Genomic DNA, 23,002 nt, shown 5'->3' on the forward strand with positions numbered 1-23,002 from the left:
AAAATAATAATATTTGCAATTGATCTGCAGTCAAATATTCAGTCACTGAGCTATACCCGACCCCATTTATTGTTATCTTGCTAAACTCTGCTACAATTAGTTTTGTGTTTATAGGAACAAACAGATATGCAATGCTGGTATAGCTCGCCCTCACCAGCAGTGACATGAGAAACTTGTGGAGGTAGACAATCTGGATGCAGCCTAGTCTCATGGTAACCTTCCCGTCCACCTTGGAGGTATCAGAGTATGCCTCGCCCTCTGTGGCACAGGGGTACAGCGACAACTTGAAGCTGAACACCTCCTCCCCCATGATAGACACCGCCTAAAGGATGTCACAGAACATCATGTTTCAGAACACCGTATAGCAAACACCTGTTGTATTCACTAAACAGAATAACATGCAAGATTCCTCAATTATGTAGCTACCTCTCTGTGTAAAACTCGCAATTATTGACACACAAGTAATCAATGCACCAAGAGCAATGTATAATCCTACGGGTTTGAAAGCACAAATGCAACACACGCAAAGTCTAATACATCTTACTTTTTTGTGAATTGTTTTGGGGTCAACATCCATCACTACAATGTCTCTGAGCCTTGCAAACACTTCTGTCTGTTTGGCCTGAACCAGCACAGAAGCATCAATACCTAATGAAGGAAATGATAATGGAAGGTGTAAAACAAAATACATTCATCTGAAGTGCATATTAATGAAACTAAATGAGCTGAATCATTTATCATTTCACAATCATTCCCATGATATTTAATAAACAGAAGCTTTAATGCAAAGCAACATACAAATACTGCATAAAGAACAGATGAAGATCCTGGGACTGAAGTGCTTAGTTCTAACAGTAGATTTGTCAGAGTGAAGGACCAGTCTGTATTTTGGAGCCACAGTGCACAGTAGCACATGAAGCTGGTTTTACCTTGGACTCTGATATCAGCGATGTTCCGTCGGTCATCACAGACCTCCAGGCGGAAACAACCCAACATGGCGAACAACTTCAAATTGAAGACGTTGGCATCTTTGGATCCTTTCAACACTGCAAAGCATGGGGAATTGTAAACTAAGTTCTATGAAATCCTCCAGTGACCAAATACATTTCCCCTTTTGAGGGATAATTAAAATGTTCTTGAGACAATATTTGGCTGATGAAACCATATGGATGTTGAGACGGTCCAATAGAATGTGAGACTCCTTGAGGTGTATGCGAGTGTGGCCAGGTCAGTATACCTGTCCTGCCTTGTCGGCCTTTCTGCACCTGTGTCTTGGCCTCACGCTCCTTAGTGGTGGTGAGGTCTTGAGGCACGGCAGTGTTCAGATAGTTTATGGTAGACAGCAGAGCTTTGGTATGGAGAAGGAAGTCCAAAGAGGAGAACTCCACCTGCATACACACACGATCACATCACTACAAAGCTGCAGGCACTACACATGTTTGGAACAACAGCCTGACCACTATAGACTACAGTCCAATCTGATTATTTGGGTATAAAATAAATAATCACTAATCTGTCCAAAATGTAGATCTGCCAGGAAACACTGTACAGTAAATTAGTAAGCCTCTATTAGAAACATTTACTTAAGGGAACAAAAAGTTAATCAAACACATAATTTACAAATATTTGCAACCTCTAAATAATTTTGTAAAAACATATTTTGGTAAAACAAGAGGCGTTATATAATCTATATGGTATGGCTAATCGGTTATGATCATGTGGAACTTGCCACAGTGATGACACGGAAAAGTGAGGACCTTAAATGCAGCTTTAAGTATTTAAGTACTTTAAGTGTATAAAATAGTGCCATGCTAATTGTTTTATAGTCTGTCAATGCTAAAGTTCAGTGCTGACAAATGGTGTTTGATAAACACATTACAAGGCACCTCCTCATACAGCATCTACTGTCTGTTGTCTCGGCAACAGAAAAGAAACACCAATGAATCACCCACCTTCAGTGTTTGCTCAGTGTTGTCAAACATGGTTTGGAAGTTTGGACCATTAGCATCAGCCTGGAAAAAATCATTAAACAAACCAAAACAAAGGGGTGAAAACAAGTATGGGACTACTTTGGGGCACAAAGAAAGACCACAATTATGTTTTAAATCATAACATTGACCAAAATAGATACTTTTACTTGTTCACTTTGCGTTAAAGTGGAAAGCTTTTGGAGTGAATTAGAGGCAAACAAAGGGCTTGTGAGGTCCACTTACTTTGATGTATTCCACCTTTAGTAGGTCAGAGCCCTGCTTGTCCGAAGAGCTGATTAGGTGAAGAGGCTGATTTTGAGCATCTGAGAGACCAAAAAAGGAGATCAGAACTTGTGTTCACTCAAGGTTGTATGCTAATATGCTAATAAAACAGCGGTTCCACTGCAATAACCTGATTGGGGCTGTTACTCTGAAGTTAGATGCAGAGTCATCTGGGCACATTAACATGACAGTAGTAAGTGAGACAGCTGTCGTTTCTTAGATGGTACCATTACCAGACACAGAGACAATTACCACTCAGAGGATAACGTCTTTTTTTTTGCCTTTTTGTTTCAAAAAGAGGGGAAGAACTCAATGACTCACAAAACCAAGTTTGTGTGTGTGTGCCCACCTCTGATCTCACAGTAGTCCAGGCCTACTTTGCGGAGGTAGGAGGTGATGGACAGATCATAGGTTCTCATCTTGCCCTCGGCTCCAAGCTGGGTGACGCTGAGGGCCAGCACGGTGTTCTCCTGGTCTGCCTGACGAGTCAACTCCAGAAGCACCTGAGCAGGGACACAATGACACACACACGTGCACGCACACGTGCAGACACACGTGCACACACACATTACAGGTAGGTGTAAGTTCCTTTTACAAATAACTACAGAAAACATGATTGTTCGACAATACGTCATGTGTAATCTAACAATTTGATGGTTCCTGCCTAAGACGTACTGTCCATCACAAATAGGCTCAAGTCCACGACTAGTGAAAGTTTTGTATCTCAAGATCACAACACACCAAGTTGTGACACTTAAGTCGTGATCGTGAGAATACAAAAACACAAAATATTTGATAGATATAGTATCTTTCATCCATATGTCTTCTGTACCGCTTTGACTTCAAACTTGAAGTGCACGTCAGTGAGCTCCTCGCTGGCTGTGCGCCGGTGGTCTTCATCCATCTGGGACCTCTCACTGGCATCCTCATCAGAATCTATGGAAGAGCACAACATGGACACAGGTTTCTCACACTGCATTACCATGCAGTGTAGTGTAGAATTCATACATGCAGCAACAAATAGTCACTATCTATTGACTATAGAATTCATGACATGGAAATGTATACCATCTTATTTACACTTGTATGGGAAATATACCCTTCCTAAATCCTAATCTACAGCCAGTTGTTTTCTTGTCCTAGGATTAGGGTTGAAATCCAGTAAGGATAAAGTCATTCTGCATCTGAGCCCAAGGGTAATTTCTACCTCGGAGGCAATTGTGGGGATAATGGTCTCTCCAGTTACCTGGTGGGGGCGCTGTTGTTTCACAGCTCTTCACTGATCTTTGTCACTTACTGTCCTTGCCTATACATATGCTAGTTATCAAGGGATTGAATGTACATGCAATCAATACCTGTTTCCATTGCATATGGAAGAGTTGAGGGGTTTATACTTAGAACTCTTGGTCTAGCATTAGCTAGCGACACCACCTAGAAACACATGTACCTTATTAATATTGGTATGATGAATTGTACACATTTTCCACAGCATTTACAATATTATTCCTAACATAACCCCAAATGTCCAAAACGGCCCAGTGTATCTACACAGCCCTAAAATCCTGTGTGTGTGGTTTTAATGGACTGTACTAAGTGTACCTTCCCAGTAGGGGTGGAGGGGGTTGAGCCCATAAGGGGAAGGGGGATGCTGTTGACCAGGTCTAGAACACCTTGGATCTTCTGGTCTGAGATCTTCACATGGAGCAATGGCAGTTCCCCCGACACTTTGAACCTGTCACACAAACCAATACCTTACCTATATTTAAACGTCAAAAACCATTGTGATGCTAGTTTACAAAAACAATGAAGCGGTATTAATGAATAAATCATTGTACATAAAAATGTGAGGCCACGACCAAAATGTATCTTTGGCCTGAGCCGGTGTACCTGGCCATTCTGGCGTCGTTGTCCACCATGCATTTAGCCAGCTGGACGGTGAAGTCCATTGGCTGGAGGATGTGCTGGATGGACGAGCCCTGGAGGCGAGCAGTTTTCCATGTCTCCCCTGGGGAGAGAGATGCACAGAGATCTGCATGGGCACCAAGACAACTCTGCAACAACATCATCATCTCCCGAGGTAGGCAAATGTAGGTACACATACAGTATTATGAAATATAACTAGAAATGATGAATACATTGACACATTTTGTAATTATTATGTTCCAATCTTATACTCCTTTTGCCATTTTTAATACTGTGTGAGTGTGTTTAGTGTGTGGGGGTGAGAGTGTGTGTGTGTACCTGACTTGCTGTAGAGGACCTGGACACTGCGTAGCTCCAGGGAGTATCTCTCATAGGCTCGGTCCATGATCTCCTCCAGGGAGGAGAAGCTGGGAGACGCTGGCTGCTGGTTACCTTGGTCCACACTGTTTAACTACATACAACGCACATATGAGACCCAAATACACTCATACACACACTCGCACAACATTGCTAATAACTTCAGGTTCCTTGACTCACTTGTAAACTACCAAAGTCGATGATCATCAGTTCAGTCTTGGGTTGGTAAAAGCCAGACTTGGGCACCAGCAGGTAGGAAGGCTTGAGGTTGATCCTCAGGTCCAGAATCTTACGGTTCTCAATGATGTGTGACAGGCCTGACAGAACATCAAGGTGATAAGCCCCGGCAGCTGCAGAGCAGTGCGCTCGTTTGGAGGACAGGAAGTCAATTGTGCTTTGAAAACCATGAGTGTGAGGATCCCAAACATTGCTCTTTGAAGGCGTACACAAGAGTGTGTGTTTGTAGATGTTTGTGCAAAGCTAGAGCTGGGTGCGTACCAGTAGCCGTTTTCTCCTTGATCTCCTCCAGCTTCATGAGGGTAGCAGAGGTCAGCACCTCCAGGTCCATGCCTTTCGCCGTCTTAAAGAACTCCACCATGCTGTTCACTGTCAACTGGTGGGCCGATGTCAAAACACATCCATGACATAGATTCAGTACAACATGCAGTAAATTCCTTCCTAACAATATGTTGTATTTGAGCTGTAGTGTATAGTAAAATCATATATATTGACCCTTAGATAACCCACTACATTATCCACAACATTACCCACTTTGCCTCAAGGGAATATGATATTGATTTAATTAACGAGTCATATGTTTGCTGGCTGGACAATGTCTGTTGGTCTGCAGTTAGATACAGGGGGGGCATGTGTGTGTGTGTGCGGGTGTGTGTGTACAGCTGTGAGGCGAGAAAGAAGAATAGTCAGGAAATATCAGGTCTCTTTTATGAGTTCTACAGGGTGGGCGAGAGGTCAGCGGGAACAGATGTTAGCATAAGTATCTTTGCGTTTGTCCACATGTTAACTTCACCGAACCGCAGCACACGTGTGCATATAGTGCAGTGTGTACTGTAGGTGTCAGAGTACCGCGTCATAGATGATCTCCACAGGCTGCGAGTGCACACGCAGCAGCTGGTCGGCCGTGCTGTCCTCCGGGTTGAGCTCAAACAGGATACTTAGCAGGGAGGAGGTGGAGCCTCCCACGGAGGCTATGAGGGAGGGGACCTCCCCCTGCTGCTCCAAGCCAGTCACGTACCAGTGCTGCAGCCCCGCCTCCACCCTGAGGGGGACGAGGAACAGGGGGAGAGGAAGAGGGGGAGAAGGGAGTGAAAAGAGTGAGAGAGTGTGTGTACTGCGGAGTTGGACACCTGGACATAATGTGTGTGTGTGTGTGTCAGGGAGTGAGTCAATTAGTTTACAGTGTAACTACCGCACATGTGTGTGCAACTTGCACGTGTAACTACCGTGCAACTGAGTGGCAACCATCTAATCTTGGTCAAGAGCTATAGCAGGCTAGATAGCAACTGCCATCGCTGTGAGCCAGTATTATGTTCCATTAAGGTTCGATGTGCATATTTCCGCTGTTGGGTTACACCCAAATCAGAGCATGGTTTCTATTTGATGTGCACTTATGAGCTGCTTTATCTGATGGGAGAAGCCCAGTTGTTGGACTATCCACTTGACACAGATAGACAGGTGTTCATGTGGTCCTTTCACAGAGTGTGAGAGAGAGCGAGAGAGAGAGAGCGAGAGAGAGAGAGAGACAGGTGGACCTACTTGATAGCCTGTGCCCCGGGCCTCTGAGATATGCTGGTGCTCAGGTCGATCATCTGGACCTTGAGGATCTCTGGAACGTTAGGCTCCTCCCTCAGCGTGATGGACGTCCTGAAGAGCTTGAAGGTGATGATCACTGCCACATACTGGAACACGTACAGAACATCAACACCCAAAATGATGTGTATGTGTTCCTGTGAGAATGTTAAAACGGTGCATTTCTGATCCTTCATGTGTGTCTCTAAGAATACAAATGTCTGCTAAATGAATAAAACATAAGGCATTAGTGTGAGAGTGTGTGTGTGTGTGTGTGTTTCCATGCACCCACCTGCTTAGGTAAGGCCAGGTTTTGTGAACTGCCACTGTATCCGATGGCAGTGTAGAGTTTGGTCTTTTCATCAGCGGTCATCAGCTCATCCAAGCCCATGCCTGATGGGTGGGAGAGAAGCATCCGGTAAACTTTCAGTGGAAACACTGTGTCACTACCACAGTGCATATACAGTACTAAAATGGGTTATAAAGTCAGTTCAACACTGCGTGAGCTAGTATTATGCTGTGCGGCATTTAATACGGCGTTATCCTCTTTTCCCGCGGCAAAATGACTCAGTGGGTACAGGAGGGGGACATGAAGGGGGACTCACTCTCCTGCTCCTGGGTGTCCTCCAGCTCCTTCTTCTTGCCCTCCTTTCTGCCGAACAAGCTGCTGAAGAAGCCCCCCCCGGCCTGCTTCTGCCCCCCCGCCGCCTTCTTGGCCACCAGCTTCTGGCCTGACCGGATCACCTGGGGAGCGACGGGTGGAGGGGACGAGGGAAGAGTTGAAGTAAGGAGGTGTGGAAGGCGTGGGAATAGATGAAAGGTATTGTACAGATGAGTGAAGTGAGAGCGGTAAAATGTACTGTGGAGTTTGTTGTCCTTCATAAAGGATCAATATAAACTGAGGTGGAAAAAAGAAGCTGCTTTTCTGTACCAACCTCCATTTGCGCTTGCTGTCTGGCCAAGGTTATGTTGAATACATCCAGCCCTTTCTCCAGGTCCTGTCATGGACAAAACAGGTTGAGAACAAGGTTTTTTGGAGATTTCACCAAAAAACTGGACGAACTCCTCTCAACTGTGTCTGGAACTGAAGAATGACCTGGATCTGTTTCTCCGTGTCTTCTCTTGGTTTCCCCTGTGTCAGCAGCTTGGCTTTGTAAGCTGCCTTGTAGGCCTTCACAGTCAGCCTGTGCTTACGGATGTTGGACCACGACCACATCTGGTTGAGGCGTCTGATGTGGACCTCAAGCACGCTGGTCATGCAGTACTTCCACCTGCAACACCGTAAGATGAAACTCTCCAGTCGTATCCTGACCAATGCAGGTCTACTCTCAAGTGGTTCATGTGTTCATTATAACACAGACATTTCTTTTGAGATGTTTATTTTGATTTTTGATGCAATTACCAGTGCTTGGCATTTTGGCTCACAGGGACATCTGGCCTGAACTTCCTGTAGGGCCCATTCTTCACCATGCAGTCGATGGACTCTAGAAGGTCTATCATGGTGAGGTACTGGGGAGGTGAAGAACAGACCAGATCAGCGTGAGAAAGACAAGACAGAATCAGGATGATTCATATGAGGATATTCAACATCCTTTCCAAAGTTTCTTGTCATGATTGGTCACCATAAACGTAAATAATTCGGCAGAATAATCTAACGAGATGCATCAAATGTTGCAACCCTTGTTCATTAAGAGTACTCTAAGTACTGTAGTTCCCATCTCCACACTGAAGAGGGACTAACAGACAGTGCATGTGTGATTACCAGTCTGACGGGGAGCTTTTTATAAACAGGAACGCTGGGTTTCTACCCATCAGATGTGTCAGTGAACAGCTGACGACCAAAATGTCATTGTAGGTGAGAATTGCAGATGTTTCGAAAAACATGCACGTGTAATATGTTGGATAATGCAGCAATGACAGATGGCGTGTGTGTGTGTGTGTGTGTGTAACACCAAACATGTTGAACGATTCTTGTAAGGACCAAAAGTCATAATTGTAAAACATTTTGTAAAACATTGATTTGAACTTGCAGGGACATTTTCCTAGTCCTCACAAGTTCAAGTGCTATTTGTAAGGGGTTTTGGGTGTGGGTTAGAATTGGAGTTGGGATTTAATGATAGTTTTGCGGTTGGAATTACGAGGGACAGGGTTAAGATTAGGGGTTTGAGATAACAGGATGTTGGGACTGAATTGTGAGTCTCCACAAGAATGGCAATGAAAACGTGTGTGTGTACCTGAGGTTTGGTCATCTCTATTGCTATGTCCTGCACCTCCAGGTACAGGTTGGCTTTGGGGGACTTGAGCTCGACCTCAGCATTGGGGTTGATACACATCTTAGCAGAAGCAAAGATGGGTTTGAATACTACAGAGCAACAAAGAGAGAGACACAAAACAAGTGGTGAAAACGGTTGCAGCTCATGAACAGTTACAAGACAGTCATGCAGTATGTCAGGGGATGGAGAGCAACACCTTCACGTCCAGAACAAATTGAGTAACATCCATATTATCTGAGAATTTCCGTAATGCTTGCAACTTGCGTCCATACTGTCATCTCTACAACTTCAGGTGAAAAACAAAAAGTTTGAAACTAACTTTTAAACAAAATACGACAGGTATTGTGTGTGTTTTCTGGTGTGAGAGTATAAGTGTGGCACCAAATGTGTTCCTCACATCCACAGCATTCTGTGTGCACGTGTGTGTGTGTGCACGTGTGTGTGTGTGTGTGTGTGCACGCGTGTATGTGTGTGTGTGTACTCAGCACCCAGTGTGTAGGTGTCACTTGGAGGTGAAGATAAAAGCTGTTAAAAGATAAAAGGTGGAATATCCATGATTTCCTGTTCGAATAGTAGGGTTGCCACGGAGGGCGAAGGGAAAGCATTACTAGAAAGAGAACAGAGAGCGTCTCTTCCTTTTCACATGCAAATGGTGTTAATTGTGTTAAGAGCGTTGCACATACTGTATTGGTAGTCTTTGAGCTCCTGCTCTTTGGTGCTGATGCCTGCTTTGAGCTTGTCCTGTAGACACAAACACAGAGGTTGAGGACAAAGCATCATAGTCACGGTTTCCACCTGACCCAGTACACTTACCGGCTCACAAAAGATTGTTTCCGCTGTTACTTCAAAAGGGGGGGTCAAATGAGGTTCCGAATTGTTTCAACAAGGTGAGGTATTTATAATTGACAATTTAATGTTTGTTTTTTTTTGCAGCCACACAATTTTACAGACAAATAATTGTCCATACTGTAAACAAAAAAAACACGCAGTTCTTCAGAACCAGAAAAATATATATTTAAGAAAAAAATGCATATGAAACAGATTTGTCTTTTTTGTAATATCATTGTAAACATGGTTCAAGCTTAAGTCTTGGACGTTTTCATTACTGTCACATTCTGAAGTATATATTTAAAGTGACTACAAATCCCAGAGAGCTGTTTGTCATTATACAAGCACCCTGTCCTCTCTCCACACCAGCACAGCCTCCCCAGCTGTCATCCCAGGTGCGTCAGTCGGTCCCTGACAGCAATGTACTGTACGCCAGTGTTTGGAGACGCTCTTTATTGCATAGCGCCGTATTGAACAGTAACCCAGACAGTCAACACACACGGGTGTGTGTAAATCCTAATTCTGACGTACACTGAACAGACACAGTTCCACAAACAGTCATTTGTAATGGCCACCAGCAAGGTAGGTAGAGATAAGCAACGACCAAGCACTTTCAAACAGGTTATGCCTGTATCCAATACTCAACGGTGTATTGCTGTTCCTACCAGACACCTAGGGTATGGTTACAACTACAGAAGAGCCACAAAAGACAGGGTTCATCACTGAGTCTGCATGCAGATATGTGGGTTGGGCATTTAGACCTACTGTAGATGTGCATATGTAAAGTGAGGTGCAATGAGTAATTGATACAGATATATCATATATAATGAGAAGCAAAATATGCTTGGTGTGTTAACACGTCCGTAGATAACGGGTTTTGCTTAGAAGCAAATGCTTACAGAAGGCTATATGCTATCTGTGACACTGGCCTGCCTGTGCTGTCCAGTCTTAACAGTAAAAAGAAGTCAAAGTGTGATGCCAATGGCATTTCTGTTGAAAATGTAAATTATATAATGATTCATATCAATTAGTCAGAGTGGTTAACAGGCTCATAGGCTCTCCGGTTAAAGAGAAAGAGAGGACAGCCACGAAGATTGAGAAAGAGAGAAAGGTCAAAAGAGAAAGACAAATAAGAGAAAGAGAGTGGGTGCTTGTGTTGAGTCAAATCCTCTGGTGCACACATCCCTGGATGCAGCCGATGGAGCCTATGTTATCCGAAGACCATCGTGGCATATGGTTTGTGTTGACTATTACCATGTCCATGAGTGGAAAAAAACAAGACAAAAAAACAAACATGTGATGCGATAGTCAGCTGTGTGAGCTGGTACTGGAGCCTGCAGTCCTGTTGACATACTGGATGCACAGTTGAACCTGAGAGCTACAATCAAATAAAAGGTCCAAACATGATGAATAACAATGGTTGTCAGTCAATAATGCCATGGAAAGGGACCCAGAACCCCATGGATTCTGGCCAGGTCAGATAACATTTTCAGAGAATTCATTTGGACCAGGACTGGCCTTGTGACTGCTTATTGTTTGTTTAGTTTGTAACTGCAGAAACAACTCCTGGCGTACCTGCGGGGTATTCTAGAAAAAAAGGTTATGTGACTTAACTGGGTAAGTTAACTCTCCAGCTGACACACAATGTTGCAGCAACTTACTGGCAATGTTGCTACAACGCTGGGTGTCACATGAGGAGTTAACTTCCCTGGATCTGTCAAATAACCTGCTTTCTGGAAGACCCCCCTGGGCTCTCTCTTGGTGCTGTTGATGGTGAAACACACACACCTGGAATGCCAACATACACCCCCACACTAATACAAATATAGTCAAAACTGCAAAAACAATAGCATCATATAATATGATGCTATTGTTTTTACTGTGTATATATATATGCATATTCATAGTAATAACGCCTTACCACAATACATTAGGATCCAACTCCTTGTTGAAAACAATGAAAACCAATTTCAACACTGTACTGACATTACCTCATCGGCTAGAATGCTGATGTGAATTCATGTGAAAAGTCAATCTCATGCTCTAGGTGACACACCTGGGTCACTTGGAGTGTTGAAAGGGGTACGTCAGACCCCTTAAGGTTGACAAGTCATTGTGGAGGAGTGGGTCATGTTGAGACGAGGCAGAGCAGGCAGATCTGGTTTGTGCCGGTCACATTACCCTATGTCTACTCTTGTCATCACCGAGTCACCATAATGCCTTAAAGCCAAAGGCTACAGTCCGAACAATTATGTGGTACTGTCGAGCTTGGGGGGGAAAAAACCTCCATAAAAGGGTCATCTGTTCTCTGGTGTGTATGTGTGCGAGTGTGTGTGAGTGTGTATTAAATAGAGATAAAACTGTGTAAAAAAAAAACAGTAAATGAGTGGATGTTGTCTGGTGTTTGAGTGTTGTGTGTGTGTGATGTATGCGTACCCCTGTAGTCTCAACTAGCATCTGGCAACAGCACAGACTATAAACTAGGATCTGACACTTGGCCAAGCCCTGTTCCATCTATTACCAGGCTGGCACAGCTGAGTCAGGGCATATGGGATTCTGGGAAATCAAATCTGGTCGGAAAGAGTTGAAGGAATCATTTGTTTTCCTGACCCATTTTATCTTACAGTTAGCATCAACTTCTGCACCATTCGACACTATGAAGAAGTGTTCATTCTAAGAAGGCATTTCTTCGGGGGATGGGTACAGCTCAGTGCTCGAGCTTATTGGTTTCAAATCTCCCCTGTAAGTCCCATTGTGAAAGCAGTCAGTGTAAAAAGTATAACATTAAGGCTAACTACCTGATGAAAAATTAGCAGCTATGTTGTCACCTTACATGCCACTTCAGTGGGGACAATAACATTTTAAAAGCATTAACATTTGGCTGGTTTGTGATGTTCATGACACCAAGCTTCTCTCATGTCTACACCAGCATGTGGAGAGACTAACACAATATTCATTATACTTCCTAGATGTGACATTTAACAAGAAAAACAAGAGGAGGAAATATTGATCCATTGTTGTGAAAAACAAAATGTTTACAACAGAAGTGTATATTTTCCAGATGGTCATTTGCATCATAAATTCATAAATGGCAAACTAATGACTGTGATACAAGAGCTTGACATAAATATTTGGTGTGGAAATGTCACACACACATTAACAATGCCTGTTGTGTGCTGGTGTGTCACATGCAAAGTCCACTGGGCCTTCTGTGCTGTGTGAGCCCATAGCTGTGCTAACATGTGGGTGGGGCACGTAGAATGTAGCTGTTGCATCATAGACACGGCAAGAAATGGTTGTATGGCCTGTTCAACCATGCTTGGTTGAACTTCCATTCAGATACTGAGGCTACTATGGTGAAATGAAATAAAATAATTGGAATATATATATTTATATATATATATGTAGATAAATAATTGAAAAGCTGTTCTAGCAGTGTCTGGGGTACGACCAAGATGCTTTCTTCAAACCCTGCATATACTATTGTATTGTGTTTGTTTGTTGGGATATCATATTAATCATGTGGAATCTTCAGAATGGCTTACATTTTTGGGACATTTATTCAAGAGTGAAAGGTCAAAATAGTAGTGTTGAAATGTCTCACCACTATCTCTTCCCATGAGTCATTGTAGAAAAGAGGGCTGTTGACGTTCCAGTAAGCACACAGACATTCAAGTCGACCCAACTGGGAAGGAGAAAGACATAGTCATCATAGTAGCATTAGCAACATACAGTCAAATAGAATGCAAAGTAAAAATGTGCATTTGTATTAACTTTTTAGCACTACAGGTACATTAATTGCTACAATAGAAAAAACACTTTATGAAAGTCATAAAATATGGATCATAATGTTAACAAGAATCTCTGAGTTGCATAGTGCAGAAAGACAAATGATGTTACCTTGTAGATAATCTTGGCAGCCTCATTTAGTATGCATGTCTTCCAGTTCTCATCAGCTGTCTACAAAACAAAGAGAAAAGCACACATGATTTATCAACCTTTAGTTTGTTTTCTTGGTAAATTTTGGTACTTCGGTAATCATTTATATTTATTCAGATTATTTTCAAAAACAGCATGTATGAAAAAGTTATTGAGAGGTTCCTGAGAAGTGGTAATGATTACAGTGATTAGATTGTTACACGATGATTGCTTTGACTGACGATCCCCCAATATGCCTCCATCTTATCACATCTTTCTATCAAATTACATGGTGTGACAGTGTACGCATGTCTTGGAAATGTGTTTGTCTGGTTGTGTTTGAGTGTGTTTGTCACACACCTGCAAGCTCAGCTCAGCGAGGGTGACTCCCATGGAGAGCGGACACTGGGGGTCCGACAGCTGGAACACAGAAATCAAAAAGCCCATCACACTCTCCCACCATGCCACTAATGACAGGAAGTCAAATCACAGTATGCCTACACCCCAGACATTCTAGTTCCTTTCTTTACACTGATGGGAGCTGTGGGAGCAACGTTCCTCCTCCGCCTAGGTTGACGCGCTTTGACAAGATTCAGACTCACTCCACAGTTTTCCCTTTTCCTTGTTGGATTTATTTTCCTTCAGTCTTCACAATTTGATACGTTTCCACAATTAACGACAGCAGAGAAAAAATAAAGACATAACAAAAAACAACTTTGACTCTAGTATCTGTTCTGAGCGGTAGGGTCTTGAAACAGCGGCCAAAAACCGTATGACTACCAAACCAAAGGCCCCCAACTGAATGACAGCCAGCTGTTTTCTACCCCAGCTGATACAATTACCGCCTCAGCTCAGCTGATTGACAAAGTGCTGTGACGACATGCCACGCTAAAGACCGACTAACATGCACAATTCATAACAATCCCATAAAGGCAAAAGGTTAACATTGAAATCATAAATAAAGATAATTTTGGCTCCAACAGGAACCAACCTTCTCCTTCCTTTGCAATGGGTGTGAACACTGGCAGGTGAAAGGGAACAACATTTGAAATGAAGCGCAGCCAAGGAGACTTACATCGTCCTCATATCTGATATGAATGCTGGTGATCTTGACTTGCAGGTTCTTGATGACTTGCGTGGCCATCTTCTCAGCAAACGTGTCCTTCTTTTCATCCTGAGGCTTGTCTGAAATGTGCATACAATAACAATATAGCATACTATACATCAAATGGAAAACATATCAAACTAAAAACTCTTGATGTGGAATCCATCCACACATTTTGGTAGTTTATTTTCTTGTAATTGAAAGCAACAGAGGGTAGACTTTTGAGGCAATGTGATAGATACTCAAATTTCACCATCAAACAACCACAACACAGTGGGCTACCTACCTGTTTTGTGCTCATGTCGTTTAGACTTCCTAAAGCCTTTTTTATGCTTTTTAATCTTACGTCCTTTACACGATAAACGCAGCAGTAAGAGGGAAAGAATTTAGGTCAGGCCAGCAGTGAAACCACACAAATATCACACAGGAAGTAGAAAAGGCTAAGCAAGCATTGACAATAACAGAGGAAGTTGAAAAAGATGTGAAAGTGTTTATTTCAATGTTCTATTCTATAAAAGATTTAAAAATCAGAAACAGTCACAAGTTATCAGTTATCTGTAGCAAAGTCTCGAAAGGAAGGTGGTTTGGAGGGGTATATTCCAGTAATACCAACTGCAGCATCATTTTATTTTTCAGTCTTTTCTCTATTAATATCCTAATTCTATAGTTGGCTTTGGTGTAGGTCAAATGTAAGCTAAAACATACATACAAAGATAGCAACGGTTTTGATGGTGCGACCTTAGTGCAGTCTAATGTTTTCTTGGCCTATAGGTGATGCTCAATTGCCCAATGCTACAATGATCCTGACTGCTACGATATGGAACCTACCGTGCAGGGGCTCCTTGTACACAACACTCTGCAGGTCAAACAAGAGCTCTCCCGTCTGAGAGTCTGTGTCCAGCGTTAGCACAAGGCAAACAGCAGAAAATACACACATTACAAATCACCCATTCATCATTTTACATGCCGAATAGCTTGGTGTTCGAAGAACAACCATTTTCTTGTCTTGTGCCAATAAGCTGGTTAGACAGGTGGTCTCAAAGGAGATGGGATTTATTTATGCATTTCATCCATTATATAAACACCTTTGGGCAGTTAACACAGGTGGATCAGTGAGGTAAACATTGTTTTAGAGCGACAGAACAAACTGCCATGTTTTCATCTACCACCAAGCTAGAAAAACCTGACGTGCTGAGGTGACTCAGCAACATTGAATTCATCCCTGATCAAAGGCCATCAGCTAAGTGGACCATGGATCACAAGTGGATATCGAGCCAGTTGCCATGGAAAACCAAGCTGATGGGTAAAAAAACAGCTCCACCACAGGAGCTTTTGGTTTTCTTTGACCCTGTCTGCTTCAATGGACTGCCACAGGATGTGTGTCGGGGTGGGCTAGGGGTGGGTGGACACTCAGACATGTAGACTAACTGCCATATATGTAGATAAAGTGATTCAATACTTGAATCATGTTGAATAACTAACTACTTCTTCTCTCAAGAATGCATTAGTCATAGCGTTAGAAAAAGGGTGACATGGCAGAGGAGCAGAAAAGGATGAAAAGGAAGATTCAGTGCGTTTCAGTGTTAGCCAGTTTAATACTACACATTACCACTTAGGTCAAAGAATTAGTTATTTTTGTTAACAGTTGTTGCAACAGTTGTTGCCAGTAATATTTTGGAAGAAGCAGTGTGCAAGTCTCTCCAGATACACCAGGCTCCAGTTTGAAAACAGTAAAATGACAAAAAAGCCAATGAGTGTGACTATGGCATAAGCATAGTCCTAAATACATTTAAAAAGGCATTTTATTTACTAGAACACCATGTGGGCACTGAGTCTAGAACGTACACGGAGCGATCCAATCCAGGCCTGGTTTGAGCCACGTCTGTGTGTAGTTCTACGGCCGTCACATGTGCGATTGTGCCTTACCTCTGCGTGCAGCCATCTGCAATGCCTCTTCGATGCGCTGCAGCTCCTTCTGCTTGGCCTCCTGCATGTATCTCTCCTCCTTGGCTGCGTCATACTTAATTGCTGTCAAAAATGAAAACATGAATAACTAAAACAAGGACAAAGTGAAATCAAACAGCACAATGCTGCCAATGTGTTTACAATTGAGGTTTTTCCTCTGGAGAGAAAGTTTGAGAGTCCAAATGTTAAATAATAATTAGGAAGAAGAGAGGGTAGGTCAGTGAACTGTAAATTACATTTTAGTTCCCATGTTTCCCAGGAAGTAAAACTTTTAGAATACACTTTCATCCAATGGTGACGTACAAAAGTGCAGACTGTGGTAAGTGCAGCAGGTGAGGATGTGCACAGTTCTGACAACAAGACAGAGGTGAATGCTAAGGAACAGCATGTGTATCCTCAAATTAAATATTTTTAGAGATCCATTTATAAAACAAGATTAGCATTGTCCTTATACTTGGCACAGTGTGCTGGTAGTCGTACTAAAAGTAGTTAGCGTGGCATATGCTATGAGGAAGTGTGTTCATGTGTATGAGAGGTTGGGACCATCTGCCACTGGGTCCGGTTCATAATGAAGGCATGGATAAGTCCAGCTCCAGTTTGGTGTAGGGTGATACAGACATTCACATTTCCAACATGGCCCTCTATATGAATGAACACACAGTTCATTGAATAATTTCCAGAACTGAGACAAACTTTTCTAATTCTTGGACAGTGATTCAGGACTATCCATGTGAGTAATAAGTGTGTGTCTGTTCTCCACAGAAACAGCAGGCATGAACAATAGTTTGTTTGTACTGTATGAATTCAATGCACAAGCTGTTGTTATTATTGGTAATATCACTACAATTACAGGAGTGTATCTCTGAAATAGTCTTCATGAAATAATCCACCATAATCACATATTAAAGGCAATATGTAACTAAATATCTCTGAATTTCTATAAAGTTTTTGTTTTAATCAGCCGATATGTATTAATACACAATTTTGTGTTTTATTAGTTTAAGTTGGCATGTATGTTGACATTTCCTGAGATTTTATCTTAAGCCAGCAGAATGAGGATCAATATTTAACCTCACTGGATGGAAGACTCAGAGAAACACCTGTGCTGCTAGGCAACCCCAGGGCAAATCAAGCTTATGAATAATCCACCGATCACCCAACATGAATACAGCCCAGCCATACTCTCCTTCATTTTACTTTCAAATACCTCTCATATTCCAAGACTAGATGCACAAAAATGCACAGAATCTCAGGGCACAGAATCTCAAGGCACAGGATCCTGAGATAAACTTCTGTTTGAACAGACAATGTCAAACCTACACCAGATACAGAAGACATGATAGAGAATCAACCATCCTACCAAGACACTACACCCAGAACTATACTACTGACCATTGGCCAATCAGAAGGCTGAAATGGGTAAACAGAGAAAGATCAGCTTGATTAGCCTCCGTCCACCAACATAGACCCAGACACTTGGTCGATCTTACCATTGTGAACACTGGTTATCACCCGTGTCTCAGCTGTAATACACAGACAGCACAGCTGAACATTTCCTTACCTGGTTGGATTCTAGTAAGAAAGTCTAACTACTGTATCAATGATTTATCCCAAGTGGTGGACGGTATTGCATTGACAAGTGGTCTACACAAAACAACAGGCCTCTATTGGCTATTTTGCGAATTAATGAGGAAGATCATTTCACAGACTTCTGATATTTCAGGGGAGGTAATACAATTCTGATAATAAGGGGAGGGATAAAGGTATGATAATTGTTTAGGAAATAGTACGGTCAAGATCACTTACTTGCTCCAGGAACCACAAGCAGATACAGACCATCTAAAGTAGCAACCACCGCATCATTGTACAGGTTCTTCCAAGGTATCTTCAATGTAAGCTTTCCTGGATGAAGAAAGATACCACTGTTATATCAATGGGAAGCTTAAACAAGTAAATAGATCATATAAAGTAAAATATAAAATAATATAAAGTCTGAATGTATTTGCTTCACTGGCTTCTTAGGTTTGCCTCGTACATATTGTGGTCATTTTGCTATTTTTGTTCCTCTGTGTGATTAAATTACACCAAGAATAGAATCAGAATCAGAAGGGATTTTATTCGCCATGAATGTATGCACAAACAAGGAATTCACTTTGTCAGGGAGGTGCATACATTAAACATATAGGAATATTGAAACTTAAATATGTGTACTAACTATACAAAAGGAGAAAAGTCTAGCTGATACTAAGGGGAATACAAAATAAAATAAGTAGCCATAATTTACAATCTAACCTAAAAATACAGATAGTGCAACAGAACGATACAATAGTGCAAATTGCAATGTGCAGGGTGTCATAGAGAATAGCATCCAGGCTCTGCATGTTCTCAATTATAAAGACCATTCAATACCTACAACACAAATTGTGAGTTTCGGATAACATAACTCAACCAAGGCCAATGCTAAACAGACCCTTCAAATGTCACAAATGTGTAGAAATGAAATTCAACATTCCACCCATTTATTCATAGTCTTAGATATTTAATGAGGTACCTTAATTAAGTGTACAACACAAAAAAAGTGAAATAATCTGAATACTTTCTGGAGACATTAACTAATTAACAAAGTAATACAATGTGTCTGAATTCCCCTCCCCCCCCTAAAAGAACAAAACAAATACAAATGTATGCAGTGGATTGTCACTGGATCCAAGGATGTCAAGATTCAAATGCACATTACCCCTGCTCCTAAATAAAGACCTGATAAAGTGGAACATAGGCTAGTTGCCATGTCATCAGAGCCCCACTCTGGCCCAGACATCATGGTGCAGACTGGGAGATCTTGGCCCATTAGGCTAACATCCAGAGTTCCTCAGCAACCCCCTAGCCCATTCACTTCCCTAACAACAGACACCTGGGCCACATTGTGAACTGGAGATGCTGTGTCATTTTACCCCAGGCACTGGAGAAGTGTCACTTTTTGAGGGGACACATTTAAGACAGGACTAAAAGCAAACTCTGTCCTAGTTTATTTACACAGCTTTAATACCTAATTAAAACTTCATAATTACACTTTGCAGACAATCAATAGATGGTCATGATTACAATGGACGAAGCCATTCTAAGCTAAACAGATTTCAGTAAGAGAAACTGTTTCATGTACTGTATAAAGCTGGCCAAGCTCTGATCTACGTATGCTGGCTAATAGTTGAGATAATCTTTTAAACAAAAAGTGTTTAGGTTATATAATGTGCAAGGAATAATATTTAAAGAGTGAGGCATCATTGGTTGAAAAACACCACCTTTCCGATTCAGACTCATCTTTTATTAACACCAATCCACTTCAAAAGAACCTTGAGTTCCAAAGTGCATTAGTTGGAGTAAGCTTCCTCACAGAGCTGCCTGCTTAGTTAATTCAATCTACTGAGTGGACTTTCTGAATAATGGTAATTAAAAAAGGACCAGTGTTTTTAGGGTTTCACTCTTGCTTTCAATGTTGTCTACCAGTAATCATTTACACAGATCTTAATAAAAATGTATGTAGCAAAACCTTAACAGTTGTATTTAATGCTTTATGTGTCAGCATAATTGTCAGACTAAACTTGTCACAAGACACAAACTTTGTCTTCAATGTGACGCACACCACTTTTGTCGCCGCACACAGTCAAATGGTGGTTTGCAAGTGGGCTTATCTCAGGATAACAGATAGAGACGAGCTTGTTAGTAGTTAGCTGGAGTTAGAGCAGATCATTGAGAGACCAATTCCCATACACCATTGATACAGTGCTTACACACTTCGCTGCACAATTGTGGAAGCTTTATATAGCCTTGTCATATAAGCCCTCTGACATTGTCACAAGGACTAATGTAGCAATCATTCATGATTTTCAGTATGCTGATACTAGGCTCAGGTTTTTATAGTAATAATTATAATAATGCATTCGCTGAGCAGATGCTTTCTTCTTAAGCGATATACAGGGCCCCAGGGATTCAAACCTACAACCGCTTGAGTCTTTGACACTGAGCTGTATCCATCCCGGGTATTTAATAAGGTATTAGCATTTATTTTGTCAATTTTCAATGGAGATGTTAGAGCATTGCACAGATACTCACCAACCTGCCCTGCCTTCACTTTGAATGGAACATCAAACTCACTCTGTAACAGAAAGAACACCATGGAGTTAAACCACAGTCACGTTTGATTTAGCACACAGCTTAGTGTGTTTTTAATATCTGATGGGACATTTCAAAAAAAGTACAGTAACTTAAGTCTTGTTAGCCATCACAGTCTATCTGAAATTGTCATTTTGGTGCATGAGATGGGAGCCCTGTTCCATGGACAGTTTGTGTTTAATAACACGTCCTCTGACTTAACACCGGTCTTCAGCACTAGCTTGGGTTTAACAGCCATGACCACAGCAAGCTGAAGACATCCTCACAGTAAACTTCCTGAATCACTGGTGGCCAACACCAGATTGTACACTTTGGTGTCTGAGCTGAGAGTTAATTGAGTCTATCTTTCATATGCTCTTGGCTACAATGTTCTTTTTAATTGTGTGTTTTGTATTGAATATTGCCAGAGCATACATGACCTTGTCTTATTGTGACACCTCCTAACATTGGGCTTTAACAGTGAGGGACCTATAGGCTAACTGTTGAAGTGGGTTACCATTCTGTTCTCTGCACTTGATTAGCTTTGAGCAACAACTGATGCTACAATATCAATACTTACCAAAGCATTTTCCTTTACTTTCAGATTTTCAAGAACAACATTTCCTAAGCAAAGAAAATAGGATTAGTGGTTTGTATTTTATAGGCAATTGATGTCCAGTAGGAAGTAGCTCTTTGTTGTTATTCTGCATGGCAAAATAAGAAATTAGCAACAAAGTGTCAAGTCTGGTCTCCGGTTTCTTCCATTTCTGCAAAGGTCATTCTCACTTGCTTGTTAGAGAGCATAGTGGAACCAGTACTACCCTGAACAAGGAAAAATGCAGTGATTCACTTCCTGATCTAAAGTGTGTCAATCTAGTGAGGATCAGAATATTTACTTTTATTTTTTTATTGGTCTTTTCAAAGTGCAAAACCTTTCAAGTTTTATTAAAAACATTTTCTATGTTGTTACTCAACAAAATGAAAACAGTTGTTTTGCTTATGGTCTCAAGCAGCAATTACTGTGACCCCTCGTATTGCGCTTTGGGAATTTAACAAGTTAGAATCTTTTGTATAAAAATACAGTGCTGCTTGTAAGGCTTCGTGGGTAACCACAACATGATTGCTAACCTGAAACATAATCTAGAAACAAAACCTATGTATGTTTACTATGACAACATAGCTAGCCTAAGATATCCAAGTCAAGAAGCTCTGCCGGAAGCAGCTGACATTCTTGCCTAAATGGGATCCCCATGACGAACAGGTTTATAATCTGGTTTATCTACCTAAAAATATCTGTTTTATGTTATGTAGAAGATGTCTGTTCATGTGACACTTAGAGCTTCACTGAATCTTTGTGTTGCAGAACAATGACATGCCCTTGAGAATGTGATTAAGTTTACAAAGAGAAAGTAACTGGAGCTCTTAATGTGTGTCAAAATAGGTGTGGCAGTTGTAGCGCCAAGCAAAGTAAAAGTTCATGTGTGCTTCCTCCTATAGTAAACATAGCAAACCCTTTCAAAAGCCTGGACACTTTTTCCTCACTCCCAAACTCACATAGTGCCTGAGTCTATTAAATAAGCCAAACAAAAGGAGGGGATATACATCCATGAGCATGGGTGGCTATGGTGACACCAGGGCAAGGAGAATGGCATTAACTCTTCTCAGTTTTATTGAGTGACATGCATGCATACCATGACCTGGCAGTCTGGTCAGACAAGTTAGATATTACATAATTAAATAATAGGGAACAAAATAATATCAAATAGGTTATATGACCAGAATGATTGGGCAAACGGGCCAATGTTTACACTGGCTGCAGTGCCATAGGAGACCATGCACCGTGCACCGCCTCTCTCATTCGTGACACAACAACATAATTTAGTTATATGCTTAAATTTACAGTCACCTTATACATCACAATAAACCATAAAGACAATGTTAATGTGAACATGATTAGGCACAGGGCTGACTTGCTATAACTAGATGATAATATTTACACTGGCTAGCTAGAAATGCTAGCTGTACGTGTACAATCTCCTAAGAAGGCTTACCTCCCCAAATGCCTATCTTGAGCTGAGACTTGTCCAGGTTTTCCACATAGTCTCCGATAAACTTGTTCAGTAAGTCACTGACCAGAGATTCAAAAACCATTGTTGCTTTCGCGGAACACCATGTAAGTATGCACTACCTATGAAGGCTACTACGTTACCAAGACTCGTGATCTCGATTAGCAGTGGATAGATGACAGCTCTGAAATTGAAAACGATTCGCTCGATAATCGACTACCAATGAGCTCTGCTAGTTATGTCTGTGGTTGTACACTTGCGCAAAAGCAAACCTTTTTTGTAAATCTAACTCTTAGCATGCGTGGTCACGGAGAATTATTAATTTGTTTTAGGTATGTAAGAACATTATTTTACCTT

At 41.6% G+C, this 23,002-nt stretch overlaps 1 protein-coding gene across 4 annotated transcripts in view; it reads right to left on the reverse strand.

Moving 5' to 3' along the window:
* Window positions 1-22,854, reverse strand: part of vps13c (vacuolar protein sorting 13 homolog C) — a 50,416-nt gene extending 27,562 nt beyond the window's left edge. Inside the window, exons 1-34 of one of the 4 annotated variants that reach the window (XM_047042830.1) lie at window positions 22,631-22,851; window positions 21,160-21,203; window positions 20,541-20,583; window positions 18,237-18,332; window positions 16,392-16,493; window positions 15,294-15,356; window positions 14,752-14,814; window positions 14,436-14,545; window positions 13,721-13,780; window positions 13,343-13,402; window positions 13,047-13,127; window positions 9,298-9,355; window positions 8,576-8,703; window positions 7,744-7,850; window positions 7,438-7,612; window positions 7,277-7,339; window positions 6,947-7,085; window positions 6,634-6,734; window positions 6,309-6,451; window positions 5,619-5,811; window positions 5,031-5,145; window positions 4,713-4,849; window positions 4,494-4,626; window positions 4,140-4,257; window positions 3,852-3,984; window positions 3,608-3,683; window positions 3,085-3,188; window positions 2,602-2,755; window positions 2,214-2,293; window positions 1,953-2,012; window positions 1,238-1,388; window positions 930-1,046; window positions 545-648; window positions 155-322 (exon numbers count right to left, since the gene is read on the reverse strand). In XM_047042830.1, the coding sequence (XP_046898786.1) occupies window positions 155-322; window positions 545-648; window positions 930-1,046; window positions 1,238-1,388; window positions 1,953-2,012; window positions 2,214-2,293; window positions 2,602-2,755; window positions 3,085-3,188; window positions 3,608-3,683; window positions 3,852-3,984; window positions 4,140-4,257; window positions 4,494-4,626; window positions 4,713-4,849; window positions 5,031-5,145; window positions 5,619-5,811; window positions 6,309-6,451; window positions 6,634-6,734; window positions 6,947-7,085; window positions 7,277-7,339; window positions 7,438-7,612; window positions 7,744-7,850; window positions 8,576-8,703; window positions 9,298-9,355; window positions 13,047-13,127; window positions 13,343-13,402; window positions 13,721-13,780; window positions 14,436-14,545; window positions 14,752-14,814; window positions 15,294-15,356; window positions 16,392-16,493; window positions 18,237-18,332; window positions 20,541-20,583; window positions 21,160-21,203; window positions 22,631-22,730 (3,579 nt within the window). In that variant the 5' untranslated portion in view covers window positions 22,731-22,851. Of the gene's footprint in view, window positions 1-154; window positions 323-544; window positions 649-929; window positions 1,047-1,237; window positions 1,389-1,952; window positions 2,013-2,213; window positions 2,294-2,601; window positions 2,756-3,084; window positions 3,189-3,607; window positions 3,684-3,851; window positions 3,985-4,139; window positions 4,258-4,493; window positions 4,627-4,712; window positions 4,850-5,030; window positions 5,146-5,618; window positions 5,812-6,308; window positions 6,452-6,633; window positions 6,735-6,946; window positions 7,086-7,276; window positions 7,340-7,437; window positions 7,613-7,743; window positions 7,851-8,575; window positions 8,704-9,297; window positions 9,356-13,046; window positions 13,128-13,342; window positions 13,403-13,720; window positions 13,781-14,435; window positions 14,546-14,751; window positions 14,815-15,293; window positions 15,357-16,391; window positions 16,494-17,920; window positions 17,954-18,236; window positions 18,333-20,540; window positions 20,584-21,159; window positions 21,204-22,630 lie in introns of all 4 variants that reach the window. The other 3 variants (XM_047042827.1, XM_047042829.1, XM_047042828.1) reach the window with 3 other exon arrangements.
* Window positions 22,855-23,002: the final 148 nt, after the last annotated feature.

This window comes from Hypomesus transpacificus, chromosome 19, assembly GCF_021917145.1.
Source record: "Hypomesus transpacificus isolate Combined female chromosome 19, fHypTra1, whole genome shotgun sequence".
NCBI classification, from domain to species: Eukaryota; Metazoa; Chordata; class Actinopteri; order Osmeriformes; family Osmeridae; genus Hypomesus; species Hypomesus transpacificus.